Here is an 18,482-nt window from a genome sequence, read left to right as displayed (position 1 = left end):
TACAAAGGAGCATGAGGCAACTTTTCGGGGTACTAGATAAGATATCTGGTGGTAGTATTGCTTTCACAGGTGTATACATATGTGATCCAGATTTATATGTTAAATATATGTGTTTTATTGTACTTCAATAACCTCAATAAAGTTTTTTAAAAATGCTTCAGGAAAGTTTAGACAAAAGTTTATAAAATGGATTATTATGGAAGCTATGGTTATGGGGTTAATATTACTATTTTTGTAGATTTGATATCATAGTAAAAGAAAAAAAAATGCTTTCATATAAGATGTTCCTTATGCCAGTCAGATGAATACTGACTATTATGTAGCATTAATATTGTAATTTCTGGCTAAGCAGTGTCAAGTTATTTGGTAACTCATATGAAAGTCTATATTCTTAAAAATAATTTTCACTAAAAACAAATAAGTCATCAGGTAAAAGGCAATTCCAGTTTTTAGTGATACTAGTTCTATAAAGTACTAAGTTTATAAGCAAAGGATCTTTTATAAATGCTAGTACAATAACTCTTAACTTCAGATTAAAAAATCCAGCTGTATGTTATGTAGGAATACAAGCAGAGTAGAATTCAACATAAATTTATTATCACTAATGACAATAAAATTAACATTTATTAAGTGGCTACTCTGTGCCAAGCACTATTATGTGCGCGTAACCTATAATACTACTTAATCCTTTTAACAATCCTATGAGGTTGGGGAAACTGAGGCACAAAGAGGTTAAGTAACTTGCCCAAGGTAATGCTGTTGAAAAGTGGCAGAGCCAGGATCTAAAGCAAGCAGTTTAATTCCAAAGTCTATATAATTAACTACTGTAAAAAATGAGAAATTAACAAGCAAAAGTATTTGAAGAACATCAGAAATGCTGTACAGTTATTTAATTTCCAAAAATAAAATACATCTTGTCTGTTTCATGGTTTGCTTAAACATTAATCCCACAGTAACATTATCAGAGCTTAAAAAAATAAAATACACATACCAAAGAAGCTAATAAGATAATTAAGAAGTTACAGTCAGGAAGAAGAAAAGGGAGGATTTTCTTCCCTCAGAACTGTTTAATTAACTCTCTTGCCTAGAGAAGTTTTCAAGAGCCAAAGTCTTGGATTGTTTTTTCTTAACCCTATTTTCTCTTTTGCAGTTTCACTTAGGAACCCATACTCAAAACTGGTTTAGAGAGGAATAAAAATGATAAGCAAAAGGTATAAAATACCTCCCATTAAGTAAAAATCCCTTCCACAAAATGCAGAGGCTAGCAAGCAGGACGTCTGAAAATCCCCTGTGCACAACTCAAGCCCAGAGACTGAAGTTCTCCTACCTTCTCAGTGGAAAGGTTGGTCTCAGTATCATGTTTCTTCTGGGTGAAAACAATTGTAAACACAGCATGGGAACGGCTACTTGTTTCATTCATGTTGGTAGCTGCCACTGTCCTAAATACACATAAAGGTGACCATGTGACAATGGCATTCTTAGATGAAAGTTAAAAGGGACAGCAGGCTCCACATTACGGGCATAACAATCACAGCAACAACTTTAATTCACAGATTACAAGACTACCACACAAAATGCTCTCAATACACTTTATCTACGAGTCTATCAAGTTACCCTCCATCTCCAAAGGTACCCCCTCAGAATCATTTTTCATACTCCAGTTGTCCCTTTTGGAGACCACCGAGGCATTTAATTTTTATTTTTATTTTTATTAGGCGTTCATTTATTCCAGGATCAATTACTATCACAGGCATGTGATAAGCAACATTTTAGCATAACTTGACCAAAACATAATAGTAAAACTTAACTGCAGTTCCCTTGTGCCCCAGCAGTGCATTGTTTTGATAGGAAGATAGATACTAAATATGCTGAAGCCCTCACTTCTCCAGCACAGCCAAAGGATCAGAGGACTCCACAATAACACCAACTTTCATAACTACAAAGGGCCTCAAAATGTGCCAAAGACCTCAGCCATTCATTCGTCTATTTCCCACCATACCTGGCTTTGTTCCCAGCATCCATGAGGTCAGCAATGTCTGTGTAGGAAGTGACTGCCAACTTTGACAGATCCTCCACATATGGGCCAAGAAGTGGGTGTTCACGTACACGCAAATTACCCTTGTTTTTTGGATTCAGCAAATCTCGTACTCTTTCACAGTAAATTTCCATGTAGCTCACCTAGAAACAAATTATTAATGAATGAGAACTCAGGAAAAAAATCCTCTACATGAAAAAGATTTTTAAAAACTCATTAAAAGTAATCAGAGATCAGCAGCCTTTACTAAGTGAAATGCCACAGTTCCAGACCCTTTTATTGTATTAACTATATGCACAGATATCACTGAGTAGGTCAGAACCAGCCTTCTGACTTTCTCGGGAAGGAAAAGGAGGTAAACAGGCTATCTTAGCACACAGTGACTGCCACCTGCCTTAAGCAGAAAAAAATATCATTTTTAAGAGCAACTTATCAGTTGTCAATATTGTTTTAAATGCATGCCATTCTCCAAAAGCTTGGAAACAATATTTCTATTAGTGTTAAAACCAAGGAACTGTATCAATATTCCAGAGCAGTTAAGACAATTGTAAACACAGCATGGGAACGGCTAAATGTGTCTATCAGGAGAGGTAAGGACTGGTCAGCACAGAATCCGATTGTATGGCAGGACCTATCCAAGTCTCACAGGGGAAGAAGCCTCAGACAATGTACTTCAGGAATTCTTGTCCTGTCAGCAGGACCATTCCTGTCATGGAGATGAATGTGTTAGGCCAGTGGTCGGCAAACTCATTCGTCAACAGAGCCAAATACCAACAGTACAATGATTGAAATTTCTTTTGAGAGCCAAATTTTTTAAACTTAAACTATATAGGTAGGTACATTGTTATTAACTTAATTAGGGTACTCCTAAGGCTTAGGAAGAGCCACACTCAAGGGGCCAAAGAACCGCATGTGGCTCGAGAGCCGCAGTTTGCCGACCACGGTGTTAGGCTATCATTTCTTCACCTGAAGCAATTAAGCATCTATCTAATCAACTCCTCTCCCTCTAATTTCATGCTCACCAAAAACCACCAGCATTCCAATAGAGGTCCACCCACAGAAAGATAACATACCAGTCCTGAGTGTCTGGTCTGGGTAATAGCTATTCCACACAGAAATGTAACAAACAAATCTGCTGGTTTCTTAACATCAATCAAATGAGCTTCATTCAAGAGTCTGTCTTTGAGGAATGAGAGTCTGATCCTAATGAACCTATAAGATCAGATTTCTAAGCAACAATGCTCTGAAGTTGGGTAAATTCACCACAGTAAGCCTAATTACCCGGCTTCCCTAAGAATCAGACACTTCTGTATCCCTGAGCTACTCAAGCATACAATGTAACTTCTGCATTTTTCAGCTTCAAATTTCTACAGACACATTTTCAGAGTATCTCAAATGGAACCTTATATCTTTCTATTGGCTTTTTCTTTTTTTCATTCTCAGATCTGACTGTATTTTTATACTGTATTTCAAAATCAGCTTTAAAAAAACTGAAGACGTTGAAAGATAAAGTAATTGATTTATTACAAGAGTAAAACAGCAGGACAACAGATAATCTTTCTAAAAGATGTTATCCAAGAAAGTGAGATGGTACTTCAATCATTCTCATGTACTTAAACCTGTACATACAATCCTGAATCCCAGGAAGTTATCAATGTTCTTAGAAAACTTGTCCCTGTTCATACATGTATAAGGCTAAGAGCTCCCAAAATAACCTGGTAAAGGCTAATGTGTCCCATTACGTATTCTCTAATGTGCAAGTACATCTAAGCCACCATTATTTATTTTACTTCTAAATGAACCAACATTACAGACCCCACTTGGCAAATTCAATTCATTAAGCACCAGGCATTTTCAGGTCTTTTTAGGTACTTGACATACATCAGTTAATAAAGCAGACAAAGATCCCCTCCCTAGTGAGCTTATGATGCTAGGAAGGGAGACTGAAAATAAACAACAAACATAAAAAATAAGTAAAATTATAAAATAGGTTAGAATATGACAGGTACTGGGGGAGGGGGGGGGGGAGACAGGGGAAGGGAGACCAGGAGTGCTGGGTTGAAGGCAAGTTGCAGTATTATAAAAGACTAGAGGCCCAGTGCACAAAATTCGTGCACTCGGGGGGGGGGCCCTCAGCCCAGCCTGTACCCTCTCACAGTCTGGGAGCCCTTGGGGGATGTCTGACTGTCCGCTTAGGTCTGCTCCGCCTGGGTAGTGGGCCTAAGCGGGCAGTCAGACATCCTTAGCACTGCTGTGGAGGCGGGAAAGGCTCCCGCCACCGCCACTGTGTTCGCCAGCTGTGAGCCCAGCTCAGGGCATCTGGCTGAGCGGTGCGCCCGTGTGGGAGCACACTGACCATCAGGGGGCAGCTCCTGCATTGAGTATCTGCCCCCTAGTAGTCAGTGTGTGTCATAGCAACTTTTCTTTCTGCCATTCGGTCGATTTGCATATTAGCCTTTTATTATATAGGATGATTAAAGTAAGCCTCAAAGAAATGGTAAGTTTGAACAGAAGACCTGGAGGAGGTGGAAAACTTAGTCAAAAGATATCCAGGAAAATAAAATTTCAGGAACAGTAAAGACTTTGTAGTTAGGAACATTCCTGGTGTATTCTAGAAACAGCAAAAAAAATCCAGTGTAGCTGCAGCAGAGTAAGTAAGAGAAAGGCAAGAAATAAGGCAGAGGTTCCATAAATTTAAGGAACCACAGTATCAATTGGGGATCTACGCTGCAGTCCAAATAAGCCTATGAATGCAGACTAATAAGAAAGAAAAGGGCTTCTTTTTTATTACCCACAAGCTCAAAAAATTCTGTCATGTGATTCAAAACAGAATAGCTACAGGATGAGACAAGAGAATTCAATTTAACAAAAAATATTTTTAGAGTAGCACATTCCCCTTTTGATGTATAATGGCCACAGGCAGAATCCTTTAAAACTTATCAATTTATGCAACACTTTATAGGTAAAGGAAAAAAACCCAAAGCATCTAAGTAGATCAAGTAGACATTGTGTAAGTCCGATAGATAATCAAACATAGACATTTTTGTAAATACAAAAAACTAGAGTTTGCTTTAAAAGCAGCTTAATTTCTCAGAACAGGCTCATGTTAACAGAACACTATGTTATGGTGTCAAATAGCAGTCTAGTTTCATCCTTTTGCATATGGCTTTCCAGTTTTCCCAACACCATTTATTGAAGAGACTTTCCTTTCTCCATTGTTATGTTTTTGGCTCCTTCAGAGAAAATTAGTTGCCCATACATGTAGTAGGGTCAGAACATTTTAATAATATTAATGACTATAAAATTAACTACCAAAACATGGGGAGGGTATAAAATAATAGCTTCTTAAAGCACATACAAAAAAAAGTGCAATGTTTATCAAATAAACTAATATATATATATATATATATATATATATATATATATATAGTAATTCTATAAACCTCTTCTTAAAAGAAAATCCACTGTAGGGTATACAATGGATGGAGACTAACTTTTCCAAGATTATAAGCAACTATAAAGGGGGGGAGGAAGAGATTTGATTATATATATGCTTGTCAAAAATCATTATTAATAATATTAAAGAGAAAGAGTTCACACAAATAAGAAAAACATTGCAATCCCAACATGTAAACCGACATAGGCATCATTTACAAGATGTTTAACCACACTAATAATCAAAGAAATTCAAATTTAAATAAGTGTGAGGAATTTTCCCTTATCAAATTGGCAAAGTTCAAAAATGAAAAAACTAAATGTTTGCAAAGGCAGACTGGATGCTTACACTCCCTGATGGGGCTTCTTTCTGAAATCCAAATGCATTTTTTGACAATCAACATATATACAAAGGAAATCAATGAAATCAAAGCCTGTCTTATAAATAAGGATTTAATTAGAGCATTATTCATTATAACAAAAACTTAGAAATAGCCTAAAAGTACAAAACTGGGGGAGTGGCTAAGTGATCTATAGTACAGTCATAACTTGGAGCCATTTAAAAGCAACAGTTGAGGCAATGGAGAATGGAGGCCTCTGGTTTTAACCCACGGCTGTACTCACCTCCACAGAGTAGGACATTTCTTCATTACAGTTGTCATTGATTTTCTCAAATAGTTCTTCACATAACTACAGAAACAGAATGAGAGAGACATGAAGAGCATAAATCAAAGAAGCACTAAGTTAACCAGGACTGTTACACAAATTAGTAATATCCCTTTCTCTTTTTTTCACAAAATTAATGGCATCGACAACAAAGGTGAATTCTCTGAATGAAAGAAAAGACAGTTTTAAATACATTTTTCCTATCTATATAATCCTTCAACAACAGCATCTCAACAATGTTTGCCTTAGAAAGAAAGCCACATTTAGAGGAAGAGGAGGAAATTATGTCTCTTATAGTATTATGTCATTGGCACATTTAATTTATGTAAATTCAACTCTTCATACTATAATACAGTAACTGTAATTCTGTCAGAATTATTGTAGCAGTAAAACTACTATTCAACTATATTTTGCACACACATTACTTACTGTGATATATAAATTTTATTATTATAAGTCATCAGTTACTACATACATTATAAATGTATACATATATACACACACACATAGAGAGAGAGAATACTCTCTCTATATATATGGGAAGGGATAAATGAAGGCAATTTCAAGAATCATTTTGACCATAAAACTTTCCCCTTTGCCTCTGTCTTAAGACTCCAAACCTGTTATGAGAGGCTACTCTACTACACAGTGACATTTCTAACAGAAAACATTAATTTTTATAGATCAGAAAAATTATAAAATTTCATTCTCCCTACCCCTTGAATTTATTTAAAATGTGAAAAGTTTTTAAAAGAATTAACTAAAGTCTACTGAATTTTCGTCTGCTATATATTTAGTATTAAGGAAATCAATATACATTTGGAAAACAAACTATTCATTTGTGATTTTCTAGAAGTCTAAGTAGAATTTAAATTTTATTATAAAAGGCAGTTTCTAGCCCTGGCTGGTGTGGCTAGTTGGTTAGAGCGTTGGCCTGAACACCACAGGGTCAAGGGTTTGATTCCCAGTCTAGGACACACAGGGTCTGTGAGGGAGACAACCAATCAACGTGTCTCTCTTACATTGATGTATGTTTCCTTCCCTCCTTCCCTCCTTCCTTCCTCCCTCTCTCCCTCCCTCCCTCTCTCCCTCCCTCCCTCCCTCTCTCCCACTCTCTCTCTGAAAAAACAATGGAAAAATTATCCTCACGTGAGGAGGATTAACAACAACAACAAAAATAGGCAGTTTCTAAATAATCACCTTTTAAAAAAATCCATACTTTTGGATTTTTATTAAAATAAAATATTCCAGCCCTGGCTGGTTTGGCTCAATGGATGGAGCGTAGGCCTGCAGACTGAAGGGTCCCGGGTTTGATTCCGGCCAGGGGCACATGCCTGGGTGTGGGCTTGATCCCCAGTAGAGGGCGTGCAGGAGGCAGCCAATTAGTGATTCTCTCTCATCGTTGATGTTTCTTCTCTCCCCCTCTCTAAAAATCAATAAAATATATTTAAAAAAATAAAATATTCCACAATTCTACCAGGAAAGATATGTAATTATACAAGAATTTTAGTAACAAATAAATTAATGGAAAAAGGAGAAACTAAGTGTGGTAATAGGATAAAATAAATATGACTATTTAGTATAACTTGACATAATTGTAATCTATAATTATTTTATTGCCCAAAAAGTATTACATAGCAGTAAAAGCAGAGACTCCAGAACTACCTTTCCTGCATTTGGATTCTGAACAAGTGATATGACCACATGCCTCAGTTTCCCCATCCGTAAAATGAGGTAACAATAGCACCTACCTCTTAGGGTCATATGAGGAGAATTAGATGAGCTAGTATTTGTCAAGCACTTGACCTGTGCTTGGCACATAGGGAGTGCTTCAGAATGTTTTTCTCTAATTCGCATTTAACTGTTGCTATTACTATATACAGAGAAGGACAATTCCCAAATATACAGGATGGGGCAAAAGTAGGTTTACAGTCGTGGGTATGCGAAAGTTTTTTCTTGTATTACTATTTATTAATTACTGTATTATTTTCCACACAAACTACTGTAAACCTACTTTTGCCCCACCCTGTATGTCTTAATAGAGATTTTTTTGCAGAAAAAAGATATGTATATTAGTATGTCCCATTTTTTCTAAAATTTTTATCTTTGTTACTAATTAAACATTTTAATTACATAGCTGAATTCAAAATTACAGACCACTAATCTATTAGAAAAAGTAGCGACTGCTTCTATGTATTATTCTCAAAATATAGAGATGGTCACACTAGGCCTATAGTAAAACAAACAAACAAACAAACAAACAAAAAACCTCTTCAAAATTAATTCCAAATATCATTAATAAAAGCCATATTCCTGTTATTTAAAAAGAAGTTTCTTCTAAATACTGATGTCACAACTCCTCTCCATTTCCAAATAATACAAAATCAAAAGACTAACTGCTCTTAAAAAAAAGAAATTTCACTGTTCAAGCTTAAAATAATAGTATTAAACTAATACAATAAAAGGAAAGTATCTCTAAACAAGGTGATCAAAACCAATCAGATTCTTAAGGGGTGATCTACTTATATACAGGAGCTTTTAAAAAAAGTCAGAGCAACAACATTCATTAAGTGTCTCCAGGATTCAGAACAGAGCTTGTTACATACTATCTCTTTTTGAAGAAGCTGGTAACACTGTTCAAAAGATAAAATAACATAACATTGGATACATAGCAAAACTTTTACAAAAAAATCAACTTTCCCAACTTTAAAGTAGACATGTATACATGTCAGTCTCTTCCACTAGACTGTTAGCTCCTCTGGGGGAAAGGGAGAGGTGATTTATCTTCATGCCTAGTACGATAGTCCCTGAATAAACATTTGCTAAATAAAAATAATTGTTAAAGCCATTAAAGACTAAGAGTAATGAGGAACAGAGGTTTTTCGTTGTTTTTTTTGTTTTTTACCTGTGGAATGATGCCAGCCTGGCTTTCTTCTTGTTTACCCATCATTGTGTAAGACTTCCCAGCACCAGTCTGCCCATAGGCAAAAATACAGACATTATATCCCTCAAATGCATGTAAGAGCATTTCCTTTCCAATGTCATTGTACACACGGTTTTGAGATGCAAAACAGGGATCTTCGGGCTGTAAAGATTAAAAGGAGAAATAAATGACATTTTATTAATATTCTTTCCTATGCTTATTTGATTACTGCTCTAATAAATACAAGTGCTTTGAATCAGATGAATCACCTAAAACATATATTTTTAAAGTTTCCCCTACATGTTATTTTTCTCATTTTATACGCACGCCTGCACTATTGGAGTTATCCAGTATCCAGGTCAGCCATACATAAAAATATCTACATGAAATTATCTAACATGATTACATTTCATTTTCCATAACTTTACAAATATCACTCTTCCATTCATAGGGAGCTCCAAGAAAATTTTCTTAAGAGGAAATAGGACTAAGAGATCAAAGGTCAAGTCCACATATAAAAATGCTTTTTGAACTTGCTACCAGTAGTATGGTTGTATCTCAACACAGCTTCCAGTGAAGAATGTTTTCAGCCCCTTGCCTAGATCCTTCCCTTGCCACTTAAGCTTTATCAATGAGGTCCGAAAGGTTGGCGACCACTGGTTTAAAACATTTCCTTTTCCAACACAAAATAGGAAAAATAAAGAATTAAAGAATGCCTAACAAGGAGATGCAGAAGCAAACCCTAGTTTAGGAAAAAGCCCTAGAAGCCAGCAAGACCAAGGATTCTATACTGAGTAAGGATACTGCGAAGGGCCTCACTCTCCATTTTCCTAGATGTTGGTAACCCCTGTTTTCCTTGTTGGACCTGAAGGCTCTTTTGAAACACATTAAAAAACCCTTCAAACCCTGCTCCCCTGCAGCACCATGAGTGTACTCACCGAGGTGTGAGACCAGTAGGAGTAGTCAAAGCTGAAGGACTTTGGAGCTTCCTTTGGGTTCTTTGGGTTAACAATACCTAGAGGATGAAAATGTTTTGATTTTTTAAGTCACTCAGTTACATGTTCTTTAGTTCAACATGACGTTATATGGTAAATTCAAAACATCCAAATCAGGAAATTGATACTGCTGAATCTAAATAGGGTACTCAAAAACAAAAATAATCACATTTTTAATAGATGATCTACATATATAATTTGAAAATAATCAGACCAGTAACATTCACTAAGTGTCACCAGGATTCAGAGCAGAACCTGGTAGACAGTAGGTGCTCATTAAATACTTTATGAGTGAACCCGAGGTAAGAAAGCAACCAAAATCTGGAAATGGGCCATATTACTACTTCAAGGTGCTTCGTAAGGCTTCAAATATTTCAACACATCAGAAATAAAAATTAGAAAATTACTGAATCAATCTAGCCACTATTTGAAACAAACTCTTTTTAAAGCTCTATCTACTTCAGAAAAGCTTTTGGTAATAAAGCATTCATTGGAAAGATAATCTTATTTCTGAAATCCACAGGTGACAAACTAATACGTAAGTGTTCATATATGTATGTGTGTACATTTGTGTATATGAGTGTGTATAGTGGAATCACAGACCACTAAGTCTTCTGTAGAATGTTTTTACAGCAAAATTACTTTTTGAAAAGCATGAAGTCTCACTGCCCATATTAACAGTGATTTCTCATGTGATTAATCCTGTCACAGTTCACTTCAGGGACTGACTGCTGAGGCTTAGCCTCTCTCCCTTTCTCATACACATAAAGCGCTGGCTCCTCAGATTTCACATGGAATAGAATCCTTGTAACATGAATCATGAAACCTCCTCAAAGACCAGACATCTACACCAACCTACTTCTCTAAGGCAGGGCCACATCCCAGGGTATCAGTGAGATCAGGATTAAAAAATAAATCTGTCCAGAGCAGCTGCTGTTCGGGACACAAATAGCAACAGTTGCTACGGTGCTTAGTTCTCTCTCTTGCTCTTGCTGGATTCCACTGGGTAGGGCCACATACGTTCCAACCTCAAATGCTGAGAGTATTACTAAGGCTCACACTGCACACAATCATGTGACAGGGAGACATGATTCTAGAAAGAACATCTCCCCACACACAAATGGTAACCTAAACAAAGAAGTTTCTAAACAAAAGGCATTACATATAATATTTAAGTAACAGCCAACATTCATGGAGCACTCCCCCGCAGCTGTAAGTGCTTTCTATGCACTAACCTATTTAATCCTCCAACCACTCAATAAGGCAGACCCTTTATCATCCCCATTTAATAGATAAACCATCACAAAGAGGTTTAAATAACTTACCCAAGGCTGCAGAACTAGCTAGTGCCAATCCAGGATACGAACTTAGAGAGTTTGTCTCCAGAGCCCACTCTGAGCCAAAATACTCATCATTTAAATGCTTATTCCCTACTTGCAGCCATTGCCAGTAAGGCATCTTTAGTGAATATGCACACATATATGTATGTGTATGCACATGTATTATGACTACCCCTAAAAGTATACCACAGGCATTAATACTCTTCTTACCCATTTAAAACTAGGAACTTAATGATCATAGTTCCTAAAACATGAAAGACCACATACAAACTCTACCAAGCAAAAAGGAAGTTAGTGTCATGCTGCATGAACCACATTCCAGATTTCAGTGGCTCAGCAATAAGGACAATGACGAGATAAGACATGGGATATGACCTCTGTAGTCTTCACCATTAAAAAACATGGTTAAAACAAACACTTCTAACCTTTAGAAAATCTGCTATTGTAAATCTTTTAAGCATGTTTCATTAAGTCTTTTGTTTGTTTTTGTTAATCCTCACCGGAGGATATTTATTCCATTGATTTTTTAAGGGAGAGTGGAAGACAGAAAGAAACATGGATGTGAGAGAAACACATTGATTGGTTGCTTTCTGCATGCGCCCAACCAGGGCCCAGGCCGGGGAAGAGCCTGAAACCAAGGTACATGCCCTTGACCGGAATCAAACCTGGGACCCTTTGGTCCACAGGCCAATGCTCTATCCACTAAGCCAAACCAGCTAGGGCTCATTAAGTCTTTTAATTGGTACCAATTCTGCCAAGAACAACTTAAAGATCTAGTTTTCAGATCCTACCCCTTTGTTTTCTTTTCCTTAGTAAATAAAAAGAAAAACTACACCAGTAATTTCCTTGTACACACAAAATCCTTTTCCTCGATATTCACTCCTCCTAATTCATTGAAACTTCTGAAACTAATGTTCCTAGCTTCCAGCTTTGGCACCAAGCTGCTTTTTAAACAAAACCCTTCTGAAAAACATAAGTAAACCAAAGTATAGTTTTAAAGTTATTTACATAATAGTTATGTCAGCCTGGCTGGCATGGCTCAGTGGTTGAGCATCAACCTATGAACCAGGAGGCGTGCGCACGGTTCGATTCCCGATCGGGGCACATGTACAGGTTGCAAGCTTGATCCCCAGTGTGGGGTGTGCAGGAGGCAGCCAATCAATGATTCTCTCTCATCATTGATATTTCTCTCTCTCTCTCTCTCCCTTCTACCTTCCTCTCTGATCAATAAAAATATATTTTTAAAAAAAACAAGATTAAATTTACCCAAAATATTACATTTTTTTAAATTCCGAAAAAATATTCTTTAAGACACCTCAGAACAATGCGAAATTCAATATTGTTGTTACCTGTTTTAAGGGGAAAGTGTAAGCAGAAAGCCTTTGAAGGCATGGCTAATTTCTATGTTAGGTTGGGTAGTAGTTATAGGGTTGTTTTATAGTATTCTTTATATTTATATACACATTGTATTGTCTTTAATATTTCCTAATACAAGATTAAGAAACCCCAAAACTCTGCAAATGAAAAAAATCTTATAAAAATATTAATGACAGCACTTGAACTCATCATAGTCCACTATTACTTCCACAATGAATCAATGTTTTCAAATGTGCCAAAGAATTTTTCTTTTTTAAAATATGTTTTTATTGATTTTAGAGAGAGAGAGGAAGGAAAGGGATATATAGAGAGAAATATCTATGATGAGAGAGAATAATTGATCAGGTGCCTCTGCACACCCCCTACTGGGGATCGAGCCTGAAACCTGGGGACTCAACCACTGAGCAACACCAGCAGGGCCCAATGGACTTTTCTTTCTGAATTAGTAACAGTTGAGATCTAACCCACTTCCTTTAACCCAACTAAGAAATAGGATATTTCCAACAATTAATAAAAAGAGGAGCGGGGGAAATGGCAGAGAAGGTGGGGGGAGGGGGGTAGAGATCAACCAAAGGACTTGTACGCATGCATATTAGCATAACCAATGGACACAGACACTGGGGCGGTGGGGGCTTGCCCTTGGGGGTGGGAATGGCTGGGGGGGTGTCAATCGGGGAAAAAGTAGTCATATGTAAAACTTTAGACACACAAAAAAAGAGAGAGAGGAGAGGGGAGACAGTAGATTTAATTAGAAAGGTTATAGGTTTTGAACTCAAAGGACCAGCATCAGTGCCTATATATCGATATCTTTTAATATTCTATGCATATGAAAAACAATAAAAATATATTTAGATTTTTTTGGTGTGATCTTGGGTATTGTTTCACTTTTGTGTCCTCTTAAAAACTGAGATAATTCACAGGATTAAGTATGTAAAGCACTACACAAATGTTAATTTTCAATAATAGGTATTCTACCTTGGTTTTTATTTTTCAAATGAGTTCAAATGCATTTTATTTTTAGACGACCTACATGACATGTTATTCTTAAAAACAATGCCTCTACTCTAAATATATTAAGGGCAAAATAAATAAAGAGCTCAAGATAACATCAGTCCCATTGTCCTAGTCCTCATGTGTAGATGGAAAGCAGCAGCCAGGTGCTCACTTCATAACTAAGATTGGAATGATACAGAGAAGACTAGCATGTCCCCTGCACACAGATGACATGCAATTCATGAAGCGTTTCATATTTTTAAAAAAAGAAAAGAAATAAAACTGTGGTACATCTACACAATGGAATACTATGCCGCTATAAAAAAGAAGGAACTTTTACCATTTGCAACAGCATGGATGGAACTGGAGAGCATTATGCTAAGTGAAAAAAGCCAGTCGGAGAAAGATATATATCACATGATCACACTCATATGTGGGATATAATGATCAACATAATTTGATAAACAAAAATAGATCCAGAGACAAATGGTGGGGGGAGGGGTACATAGCAACCAAAGGACTTGTATGCATGCATATTAGCATAACCAATGGACACAGACACTGGATTGGTGGGGGCTTGCCTGGGGTGGGAATGACTGGGGGGGGATGTCAATTGGGGAAAAAGGAGACATATGTAAAACTGTAGACAATAAAAAATAAAAATAAAAAAGAAAAGAAAAACAGCAGCCAGTTATGATGATAGGTGATAGATCCAAATTGCCAAATTTGTTAACATTTTTCCATTTTTAAGCCATCCTTAAAGAAAATCATATTTGAGTCACACCATCCTCACGGAAGTCCTGCAGAGCAACCATGCCATCTGTTTTCACCAATAAAGAACTGGTAAGTTTTGAAATTAGCAAGGATGTGCTTGATTTATTCTGAAGCCCATCATAAAAGGTTTTACTCTTTCTGGTCTCTGTTCTTCAAGTTTCCCTTTAATTGATTTCATGTCATCTTTGACACACTTCTTGTAGGCTTCTTTTGTGAAGCTGGTTTCCTGCACGTGATGGTTCATGAAACTATCAAGCAGTGATTACTGTGCTGTCAGTACCTTTGCCCTCAGTAGTCATCACGTTTAATAAAAACCTTCCACCCAGACCCCCATTGAATGGGGTGTCATTCTCCAAGGTTGCCCACTCTCACTTCTCAAATGCGTACTATCGCTTTAAAAAATTTACTGTACTTTGCTAAATCCTCTGTCACACTCTTGAATCCTTTCCTGTTCTGTGACAAGAACCTGGATCGGGTTGAGGTCTCCCTTAACCTCCCCAGGTGCCACCCAGCATCAAAATGACCACTTTTCCTGCAAGAAATAGACTTTTTGAGTACTGAGTCAGAACATAACTCTTATTTTAAGTGCTATATACCTCAGATTGCTTTATTTCCTATAAGATCACCTTTTCATACCACTTTTCAAGGTCCCTTTTAAACTCCTCTGCACCTGAGGCTTCTTCTCCAATCAAGATTTCTCTTATACTGCATTCCAGACCTGGATTCACCTCCACAAGCAACTTTTCACAGATGATCTTGGAGTCGTTTTTGACTTTTTTCTCTCACCTTCCACCTCTGATCTATCCTGTCAGCTCCAATTTCAAATGTATCCAGAATCCCATGGCTTCTTACCATTACCATCATATCACCCTGGGCCAAGCCACCATCTCTCTCACCTGGATAATGCAATACCTCCTGACTGGGTTCCCCGCCTCCACCCCGAGTCCTGGAGGAGTCTAATCGCCACATTGCAGGCAGTGAGCTTTCTCAGACCTCCTTGTCAAGGTTCTAGTGAAAACCTCTCAATGGCTTCCCATCGAATGGTTTTATATATGTAGTAAAACCCCAGGAGGCTTTATAATGGCTCCATCGCCCACTCCCTCTCTGACCTTCTCTCCAAAGATTCACCCCTCACTCCAGGTCCACTGGCCTTCTTATTAAAGACACAGTGTAATTATTGCTCAGAGACTCTATTTTTTTTTTTTTTTTTTTTTAATATATTTTATTGATTTTTTACAGAGAGGAAGGGAGAGAGATAGAGAGTTAGAAACATCGATGAGAGAGAAACATCGATCAGCTGCCTCCTGCACATCTCCTACTGGGGATGTGCCCGCAACCCAGGTACATGCCCTTGACCGGAATCGAACCTGGGACCCTTCAGTCCGCAGGCCGACGCTCTATCCACTGAGCCAAACCGGTTTTGGCCAGAGACTCTATTTTTACTGCTCTACCAGGAATGCTATTCTCCCAGGTAATAGCCCACTCCCTAACTTCATGCAGGCCTGAGAAGGGAGACTGCAGGAGCGCTGGGAAATGATGTTAACACTGCATTACTCAGTCCAGTGCTTCAGAGGAGACGTGCTGGACTGGAGGGTTAATGGCAGTTAGGGTTTATGGTGTTTTACCCATAGGAAAAAGAAAGCTATTAGAACTTTAAAAAAATCATGCACCCACTCAAAGTCAAATCTTCTCCTGTCACCATGTATTAGAATCCCCTACTCTTCCCACCCCCTGGGTGGTGGGCACACGGTGCAATATACAAATATTCTAACACAGAATCCCACACCTGAATCTATATGTTCACATTGACCAATGTCACCCCAATCAATTTAATAAATATTAGAACAAACAAACAAAAATACTACATTACAATGGCATCCAACTAGACAAGTCCATTTTCCTGATCTTCTGCCTTGTCTTCCAATAATCCCTGTGTCTTTGCTGTCTGTGCTTTTACTCAGTGTGCTCAAATCTCCAAGTACCCCAAGTCTGAATTGGCTTCCATGCTAATAATCTTTCTAAAGAAATGGCGGTTGTAAAAAATCTCAGGATCCTATTTTAAGAAAGGAAAAGTTAAACAGCACTTTCATTCATTGGACACATTCACTGGGCACATTTATTAAGTATAAACTATGCACCAGGCACTGTGCTGGGGATATAATGGCAAGCAAAAAAGTTATTTCCATCCTTCTGGAGTGTATAGCCAATGGAGGAGACAGACCTATAATCACACAAAATACAGAGTTAGGAGATACAAGGTGAGAGCAGGGGTGGTTATTTCAAATAAGAGTGGGCAGGCTGCCACCTCTGAGAAGGTGATATTTAAGCAGGGATCTGAATACATTTGAGGAACAGGTATGACCACCAGTGTAATCAGAGGGGTAAACATTGATAAGGTGTGAAATCATACAGCTAGCCAGAGGCCAAATTCCTTGTGGCCAATGTGAGGGTTGTGTTTTTGTTTTTTTTTAATTCTAAAAGTGACAGAAGCCAAGGAAGGATTTTAAGCAGAGGGGGTGACATAATCTAATTTACTTTTCCAAACTATGACTGGCTACTGCATAGAAACAAGAGCAGGAAGCGAGAAACAGGAGGCTACTGCAGTATTGACTTAGATAAGAGTGAAAACTGTAAAAAGTAACTGGATCCAAGATAGCTTGTGAAGGCAGAGATGACAGGACTTACTGATGAATTACAGGTGGCCTGTAAGAAAGAGAGAGGAGGCAAAAGGGACCCCAAACTAAAAGAATGAGTAAGAATGAAGGAAGAACCACTTTAGGTGGGTAGGGAGGAAAGATAAGTATTTCTGCTGAAATACTTCTTAGGCTTTCAAGTAGAGTTAAGTTAGCAGTGGGGCAGACAAGCCTGTAGTTCTATAGAGATCCGGCTAGAGAAATGGATTTGGTAGTTACCACCACCTCAGTGACATTTGAAGCCTTGAGCCTGGGTAAAATCACTTAGGGAGTCTGTCTTCTCTAGAGACAGAGAAGAGCTCAAAGAGAAGAGACACAGTCCTGGTTCACATAAGAAGGCGAAGAAGAATGGAGAATGGCCTGTGAGTAAGGAAGGCAATCAGGAGAGCATGGGTACTGAGAGCCAAGAGGCGGAAATGTTTCAAGGATGAAGTCAAGCTATATTAGCTGCTACTATTACAATGCTTATTACCATAACCATCCTTTGGATTCCCTAGGGGAAGGAGTCTTTGTTCAGGCTACATCCTGACTTCCCCAGTAACTCCTCTGCTCACCCTCACCTCTGGGCCTTGGCTCCCTAACACTGTTCAGACCTTGTCTAGTTTCAAGGCTGTTTTCTTAAGTTTCCCTTCATATATCAGAAAGGCAGCCTCAAAACTGAAGATCTTATTGTATCTTTCCCCCAGTCCAAAGGGAAGATGATCCCACATTTATCCTCTCCCTACATCTTGCACAGCTTTCCCTTTTCATCTTCAAATGTTTTATTCCTCCTGCCGTGGCTGTCATTTCCTTAGGAGAGCTGAAGAGTGAAGACCAGGACAGCATCTTCCATGTAAAGGCTTACTTGCAGACCCTTATCCAAGATAAATGGAAATGTCTTTAAAAGGACTACCATAGCCAAACCGGGTTGGCTCAGTGGATGGAGCGTTGGCCTGTGGACTGAAGGGTCCCAGGTTCGATTCCGGTCAAGGGCATGTATCTTGGTTGCGGGCACATCCCCACTGGGGGGCGTGCAGGAGGCAGCTGATCTCTCTCTCCAATCGATGTTTCTAACTCTCTATCCCTCACCCTTCTTCTCTGTAAAAAAATCAATAAAATATATTTTTTTAAAAATAAAAGGACTACCATAAATGTTCCATAGGTTTTCATTTATTGATGAACCACAGGACCATCTTCTCTTTTGTGGAGTCCCTTCAAGTCAAAATTAGCCTTACACAATTCATTAGGTCCCTTAATTTTACCCTTTTTTCC

At 37.9% G+C, this 18,482-nt stretch overlaps 1 protein-coding gene and 1 pseudogene across 7 annotated transcripts in view; one reads left to right on the top strand and one right to left on the bottom strand.

The window, feature by feature from the left end:
- The window catches only part of KIF1B (kinesin family member 1B), a 132,373-nt gene that overhangs the window by 87,177 nt on the left and 26,714 nt on the right, over positions 1-18,482 (bottom strand). For all 7 annotated transcript variants that reach the window (XM_070404052.1, XM_070404054.1, XM_070404053.1 and 4 more), the window contains exons 3-7: positions 9,998-10,074; positions 9,042-9,221; positions 6,095-6,160; positions 2,000-2,178; positions 1,328-1,439 (exon numbers count right to left, since the gene is read on the bottom strand). In XM_070404052.1, the coding sequence (XP_070260153.1) occupies positions 1,328-1,439; positions 2,000-2,178; positions 6,095-6,160; positions 9,042-9,221; positions 9,998-10,074 (614 nt within the window). The remainder of the gene's footprint in view (positions 1-1,327; positions 1,440-1,999; positions 2,179-6,094; positions 6,161-9,041; positions 9,222-9,997; positions 10,075-18,482) is intronic.
- LOC139004582 (U6 spliceosomal RNA) lies at positions 13,927-14,025 on the top strand (annotated as a pseudogene).

The sequence above is a fragment of the Myotis yumanensis genome, unplaced genomic scaffold (genome assembly GCF_028538775.1).
Source record: "Myotis yumanensis isolate MYYU_CA2020_CCGP unplaced genomic scaffold, mMyoYum1.0.hap1 SCAF_2, whole genome shotgun sequence".
Lineage (NCBI taxonomy): Eukaryota > Metazoa > Chordata > Mammalia > Chiroptera > Vespertilionidae > Myotis > Myotis yumanensis.
This window is presented reverse-complemented; position numbering and strand designations above follow the sequence as displayed.